This window comes from Elephantulus edwardii, unplaced genomic scaffold (assembly GCF_000299155.1).
Source record: "Elephantulus edwardii isolate Elephantulus edwardi_28Jun2011 unplaced genomic scaffold, EleEdw1.0 scaffold00354, whole genome shotgun sequence".
NCBI classification, from domain to species: Eukaryota; Metazoa; Chordata; class Mammalia; order Macroscelidea; family Macroscelididae; genus Elephantulus; species Elephantulus edwardii.
In genome coordinates this window covers 1254680-1262741 of record NW_006400104.1, presented here as the reverse complement: position 1 = coordinate 1262741, position 8062 = coordinate 1254680, and the positions used below count along the sequence as shown (strand labels likewise).

The 8062-nt window shown below is 37.7% G+C and overlaps 1 protein-coding gene across 1 annotated transcript in view; it reads right to left on the bottom strand.

The window, feature by feature from the left end:
- Positions 1–8062, bottom strand: part of HAVCR2 (hepatitis A virus cellular receptor 2) — a 36200-nt gene that overhangs the window by 20595 nt on the left and 7543 nt on the right. The window contains exon 3 of the mRNA XM_006901984.1: positions 3347–3430. Within this exon, the coding sequence (XP_006902046.1) occupies positions 3347–3430 (84 nt within the window). The remainder of the gene's footprint in view (positions 1–3346; positions 3431–8062) is intronic.

The following is an 8062-nucleotide window of genomic DNA, read 5'->3' as shown; positions in this document are numbered from 1 at the left end:
CCATCCATCCTGATGCTACCGATTGGTCCAGTGATGAGAATTTTTGTCTTCTGGACATTGAGCCTCAGTCCATATTGAAGGCTACAGTCCTTGACCCTCTGCAGTAAGTGCATGAGGTCCTCCTCAGTTTGAGCGAGCAGGGTTGTGTCATCTGCATAACGCAGATTGTTGATAGAGATGGTAATAGTTAATAAATAAATGTTACATGGGTTTTTTTAAAGGAAACGGGGTATTTTATAACCTGGTGTAATGAAATTAGAGAAATAACTATAGCTATAATTTACCATTAGCCAGGCATTGTGTTTTTAAGTATTTAACATTCAAACCAACTATCCCAAAATAGGGAGTATCAGCCCCTCTACACAGATTAAGAAACTGTGAATTAGGGAAGTTCAATGACTGTCCCAAAGTCACTCAGTTTACCATCTAACTAAAGGCACTCCAGTGAATGATACAGCACTGTACACACTCTGTGACCTTCAACAACCTTCACCTCTATAATCTCCACTGTCACCATTACTGAGAAGAAGGCAACAATGTTCACCTACAACTCACCGTCTCCTCTTAGTCCATTCACCCACCTTTTATCATGTGCTCACACATCTAGTGAATACATACTAAGGCCCTACTCCATGCTGAGTACAGAGATGGACACAGACCCTGACCTCAAGGATCCTGCATTTCATAAACAAAATCCAGTTGCCATCAAATCAGCTCCAACTCATGGTGATCTAGATGTGTCAGAGTAAACTGTGCTCCGTAGGGTTCTCAGAGGCTGTTTTTTTCAGAAGTCAGTTGCTAGGTTTTCCTTTCAACATGTCTCTGAGAGACTAGAACCTCTGCCCTTCTGGTTAGCAGCTGAGCATAATAACCATTTGTACACTAAGGTTTCTACTACAAAAATAAATGAGATTTAAAAATTCATTAACTAATAGACTGTGAATTGTGAGGGAATGAAGCATGCTTATTCATTTTTCTGGCTGCATAACAGACTAAAAGTCTAAACCTTTTAAAGAGTTTGACTAATCAGCAGTTTAACAGTTGTCTTAATAGTCCAAAGACAGAGTCTCTGCCTAAAAACACTTAAAAAAAAAGATAGAAGTTTATCTTCCACTTCTCCTCACTCTTATTATCGCCCAAAGGAAATGTTAAGCCTGGAAACCACATTTATGGAACTGCTTATAAAACATGAAATTTCACATGAGACTTTCAAATCCAGTTTTGCTTCTCTGTAGTTATTTTTCTTGTTAAATTAATAATAGGAATAATGTCTTCTTGTTCTTGCGTGAGAATTAACAATTAAATACAGCACTATTGGTTTTCATAGCTTATTTACACATAGATTTAACCATCAAACAAGATGGGGGAGAAGGTGCTATGCTTTTCTACAAGAACACAAGTCTTGGTTGAGGTGCAAGTGACCTGCTTTTATTATAAATACAGGCCTGAAAACCCTAAAAACGAATTTTATTCTGTAACACATGAGGTTGTCATGAGTCAGGATCAATTTGACAGCAAAGAGATTGGTATTTTTGGTACAGGAATAAACAGATTATTGGACAATGTGGGTTACCATCAATTGCTAATATCTTTACGAATTATATAAACACTATTGGCTATTAAACACTACAGAACAATCAACACTTGAACCCTTAGCTAAAGGTAATAACTAGCATTTGAATGTTTTCAATGCTGGTTGTTCTATATACATTATCACTTTTTTTTTTTTTTACTTTCTATCACATGTATTTAAACCCTTCTTTTAATCTTATAAATAACCCTGTGAAGTATATCCTCATTTTACTGGCTGTTTTATGTTTCCCAGTCAAAATGGACTCATAGGTGACCCTCCAATGGATTTGCAGAGGCTATAAAGTTCATAGAATGAGATTACCTGAGATTACCCACCTTCCTTCATCTGTCTTTAGGTTGGCAACACAACTCTATCAACTAGACCATCAGAATGCCGAGAACTCATTATAGAGACATGAAAATTGAATCTCAGGGAGTTTTATCAACTTCGCCTAGTTGATATGGCTAGTAAGAAGACCTAAAATTAGCATCCATTCTGTATACCACTATTGATATACATGAAAATGACTAATATATATTGAGTATTTGATTGATCAGATGGTAGGATAAATACTTTAGACATCTTTTTTTACTTAAGTTTCACAGGACTCTTAAGAGGTGAGACTTAGGTTTTATTAACCTCATTTTACAGAAAAAAGACAAAGCTCCTGACAGTTTAGAAGAGATCAAGATTCTGACAGAAAATACTACAAATTAAGTTCCTTGATTAATGTGTCCCTAGATCTGCTCTTTCTGCTTGATTTTCTCTTCTAGAGGGGATCGGGAAAATCCTTGCCACATTACATGAAGAATTTAGCTGTTCCTTCTCGCTAAATGCCAGGAAAGTTCTATTCTAGGAAGAAGAGACTTGAGAAATCTAAACTAATAGTCCTAAAGTAGCCCTGATGGTGTAGTTGGTAACATGCTACACCGCTAATCAAGAGGTCATCAGTTTGAATCCACGAGTAGCTCTATGAGATAAAGATGAGTCATTTCTTCATGTCAAGATTTATAGTCTCAGTATCTCAATAGAAGATCTGTATGAGTTGGAACCAACCTGATGGTGGTGAGTTTAATCCCTAAAGCCTAGCTCATGATTTGAGGTGTTAAAGCATGTTGAAGCATTATCAGTCCAGGAGTAAGTCAAACACTGACAAAAATATAATGAACTCATTAGATTAAATTACTTTCATTTAGAAGAAAAAAATGCTAAGGGAGTGATAGCAATCTAGATGTCAGAGCAAATTCATTGCTATCAAGTTGAATTCAGTTTATGGACATCCCATGGGGTGTCTTGTATGGATCCTTCTAGAACCCTTATTCTAGGCCTGTCTTTTGCAGTGCTTCTGGGAAGGTTTGAAGCACCAACCCTCAGGATAGTTATCAACCACAAACTAAATATACAAATTTTGGCTTTGTTTCCTATATTTTCACAGCAAATGTAGACCATCAAACTTCTTTTTGGAGGGTGGAAAATTGTACTTGAATCACAAAATAAAAAGGTTCTGGATTCATTCTTTGGAAGAAATGGAAACTGAAACTCAGAGAAGTGAAACATCTTGAGCCCAGTCACACAACCAATTTGTAGCTAAGCCACACCATAGCCCAGACCTCCGCCCAACACAGGCTTGTTCCCACTATCTGCACTGTCTGCATTGTGTTGAAACTTGTCTGCCTCCAGTTTGGAGCTATTTTACCTTCTTTCCCCTTATTTAAAATCTTCTGAGCTGAGAAATCAATTGCAGGCTCTCTCTTAAAGCTTGTATATACGTACCTGAGCTGTGACCCTTGGTGGTAAACATCTGGGGAAAGATTGTGGTGAGGTTCTTCCTCAGGGTCCAAGCAGTGGTGACCTTGGCTAATGTCAGAAACCAACAACAAAAAAAAAAAAAAAGAAAGAGGCTTCTCTGAGAACAGAGAGCTTGTTTGGGGAACCAAAATAGTCACAGGGGGAAAAACAAAACAAAAGCATGAAGCACAACACATAAATAGATAGACATCATCAACATCTGAACCTTCCTGGATCCCTCTGGTGAGAACACACCACACACATAAAACACTTGATAAAGGTAAATTACAACCATCATTAGTGGCCTAATTGTTCATCATAATATTAATAGCTGTACTAATAGTCATACTCAATAAATCACCTTATTAAAACATTTTAAAATAGAGAAACTTTAAATAAGGAGTTCTGATGGCCCAGTAGTAAGAAGCTGTGCTACAATCCTAAAGACACACAATTTGAACCCACCAGCAACTCTGTGGGAGAAGGATGGGCAATCTCATCCCAGTCAATTTACTGTTTCTGAAAACTCACTGGAGGGCCAGCTATGGGTCAGTTCCGACTCGATGGTAAACAGCAACAAAAAAGACTAGAGGTGAGTGTTATTGTCTTCATTTTTTAACGGAGCAGGAGGTCAAACTTAACTTGCTCAAGGTAGTAAGTGTCAAAGTTGGATTTGAACCTAGCTGCATGAACCATAAAGTGTCTGCTCTATAAATCTGAACACTTACATGCACAGTCACAATCACGATCCAGTACTTCTCAATTCTGGCGGCAAATTAGAGTTTTTGAGGTAAACTTAATGAAATATCAGTGCTTGAGCTCTCATTCCAGAACTCAGACTAATCCAACTGCTATGGAGCCAATTTCAATTCACTCTCGACCACACTTCTAAAGCTGTAAATCTTAACAGAAACAGACTCCCGCATCTCTCGAAGACGATCTTTTTAATTACAATCCACTGCCATCTGAGCTTTGGTGGCCTAGAGATAAGAAGTTGTGCTGCAATCCCAAAGGCACAAGGTTCAAATCTACATGCTGCTCTATGGAAAAAAAGATGGGCAATCTCCTCCCATGAGATTAACTGCACCTGAAAACCTGCTGGAGAGTCAGCTCTGGTTTGGTTCCAACAACCATCTAGTCAGTTCCAACTTGTAGCAACCCTCCATTGAGTGTCCAAGGCTACAAATCTGTATGGGAGGAGAGTGCCTATCTTTCTCCCCAGAAGTGTCTGGTAAATTCAAGCTGCAGAATTTCTATTTGCATTCCAGTGAATTATTTTTGCAAGAAAACATAGAAAACTAACATTTCTTTGAAAATGTTTTTAAAAGAAGAATTGGCCTATTAGTCTAGAAAGGTAACATTGGAGAAAAAATCCCTTATCACCTTTAGATCTTTTAACTATTGTACTTTGCCTCTCCAATCTACAGCTGAACATCATTCCAGTAACAATAATAATACCTTCTGAACTTGTTTCCAAAATGACCTTTTAAAGAAATCAGAGGGAATAATTTAATTGTTTTAAACTTTATGTTAATTCTAGATACATTTTCCTATTTTTCTATTTGATATCCTTTTTACATGATCTACTAAATTAAAGTGTCTTCGCTTACAATCAGGAAAGTCAGCATTCAGCCAATGTAGACATTGCAAGATCCTGGAACACACCCTAAATAAATAGAATATGTAATCAAGATGCATTCATAATAATCAGTGTCTAGAATGCTGTGGGTTTCAAGGATTTATTGCTTAAAATGGCTCTCCTAGCCATGAATTTTGATTTGCACCACATGAGTGGGAAAATATGATGAATATAATCGCTATAGGATTGGTTGGGTTTTTTTCCTTACTCTACCAACCTAGATGTCTTTGAGCTGTGGTGTTGGAGAGGAGTATTGAATATACCATGGACTGCCAGGAGAACAAACAAGTTTGTTATAGAGAGGATAAAACCAGGCTGCTCCATGGAGGCAAGGATTCTGAGGCTTTGTCGGACATACTTTGGGTACGTTGCAAGGAGGGATTAATCCTTTGAGAGGAACATCATTCTTGGAAAGGTGGAGGGACGGTGCAAAAGAAGACCCGCTACCAGATGGATTGATTCAGTGACTAGGGTAATGAGGATAGGTGTGTCAGAGACAATGAAGTTGGCACAGGATAGAGCAGGTTTCAGGGCTGTTATACATAGAGTTGCTATGAATCACAAGCAGTTTGATGGCACATAACAACAACAACAACAATAATCAAGATAAATTGAACAGATTTAGAAATGAAAGTGGGAATCTCACTCCCACCAAGGAAGAGGAAGCAGAAGAGTAGTGAACACCCTCCAGTGTCAGAGATTCCTGTGCTACTTGGACCAGGATCAACAGCAGCATCCTGATCAGAGAACCAGAGACTGACATGGGACAGAGCTGACATGGGACTATTGCCTTACAGAGTCAGAACCAGGGGCCTTCACCCAAACCTTCTGGAAGACTAAGAGAAGATGCCACGTTTCCAGGACTAAGGGGACTTTGTAACACTGACTTGAACTTTGAGGCTGAAGAGGGCCTGCAAGTATACTTGAGAACTGTCTGAACTGAGGCTTTAGCTATTGTTGCTAACCTGAATTGTAAATGGTTTACTCCTCTAAAAAAGTAAAATGGTTTACTCCTCTAAAATACCATAACCTTAGGTATAGTTCTGTGAGATCTTTGTAGTCATTGAATGTACCTCAGACCCAGTAGAGAGTAAGATTGGTATTAGAATTAGTAGACATGGGAGACCATGCTTGTTTTCGTATTGTGCATATTGTTGATGAGGACAGTTTCTTTTTGTGGAGTTAGTAGAGGTCAGGTACAGCTATCCCAATGTTGTCTACACCATTTTTTTTTTCAAATGCAAAAGCTAGAAACAAGAACTAGTAAGTGGGAAGTATTACCTTGGTGACAAAAATGAGACTAGTGATCACTTGAAAGAATTTTGTACAAATAATAACATAGCCATTGTAAATACTTATTGTAAAAAAGATAGTGACTATACACATGGACTTCATCTGATAGTATTCACAAAAATCAGATTGACTATATCTGTGGAGAGAGATATTGGAGAAGCTAAATATCAGCAGTCAAACAGAACAGGGGTTGACTGTGGAACAGATTATCAACTGATTATATACAATTCCACAATTCAACAGAAGGTGAAGAAAATTAAAAGTACCAAAATATGACCTTGAATGTATGCCAGCCGAATTTAAAAATCATCTTAAGAATAAATTTGAAACACTGAATATCTATGACTCCAGACCAGACAAGTTGCAAAATGACTTCAAAGACATCATGCATGAAGAAAGCAAAAGGAACCATTACAAAGAAAAGACGAAAATGGATGTAAGAACACACTCCAAAGCTTGCCTTGGAATGAAAGAAAGCCAAAATAAGGAGAAGAAATGCTGAGGTAAGAAGACTGAACAGAAGATTTCAAAAGACAATTTGAGAAGGCAAAACAAAGTATTAAAATGAAATGTGAAAGTAACTGATGTTAGAAAATGAAAATAAAAGAACATACACAGCATTTTACAAACAGAACTTAAGAATAAATTTAAGACTCAAGACTCTAGTCACAACTGTTGCTAGGAGGAGGAGGTGCTATTCCTTGAAGAGGGACATGATGTAGGGAAGGGGGAGGGGTCAGCAAAGGAGAGGAAGACCTTCAACCAGGTGGATTGACAGAGTGACTGCTGCAATGGGCTCTTATGTGTCAAGAAGTGTGAGGATGGCGCAGGACAGAACTGGGTTTAGATCTTTTGTTCATAGGGTCACTGTGAGTCATACTCAACTTGATAGCACCTAACAACAACAACAGTCACAACACTGGAGAATTCTATGGGCAAAATTGTGAATGATGCAGGAAGCATCAAAAGAAGAAATGCATACATACAGTCTCTGTACTAAAAAGAATTAGTAGACATGAAACCATTTCAGGAAATAAGATATGATTAAGAATCAATAGGAAGAAGTCCAAGCTACACTGAAGGAATTGGCAAAAAATAAGACCCTTGGATTTGATGGACTACCTATCAATTGAGGTATTTCAGAAAAAAAAGATAGAATCCTAGACATGCTCACCAGCATTTGCCAAGAAATATGAAAGTCTGCTACCTGGCCAACTGTGTGGAAAAGATCTGCATTTGCTCCATTCCCAAGAAGGATAATCCAACAAACTGTGGAAATTAGAAAATATTTTTAATACAAAATACACATAAAATCTTGACTTGTTGTTGTGATATGCCGTTGAGTCATTTGCGACTCATAGTAACCCTATGCACAATAGTACATTGACAGGAAACAGCCAGAAATTCAAACTGTATTCAAAAGAGGTCTTGGATCAAGGGATATCAGTGTTAAGGTCTGATGAGTCTTAACTGAAAGAAAAGAAGACCAGAAATGTCTTCTCTTGTGTTTTATTTGATTGTGTGGATCTTAACAAATTACGGCTAATAATGAGGAGAAAGGGAATCCCAGAACACTTACATGTGCTCATGTGAAACCTCTAAAGAGACCAAGAATCAATTATCTAAACAGAACCAGAACACTGTATGGTTTAAAAATCAGGAGATCTAGCTGAATCAATTATCTAAACAGAACCAGAACACTGTATGAAAAATCAGGAGATCTAGCTCTACCTCTAGCTCTAGATCTATATCATCTCTATCTCTATCAT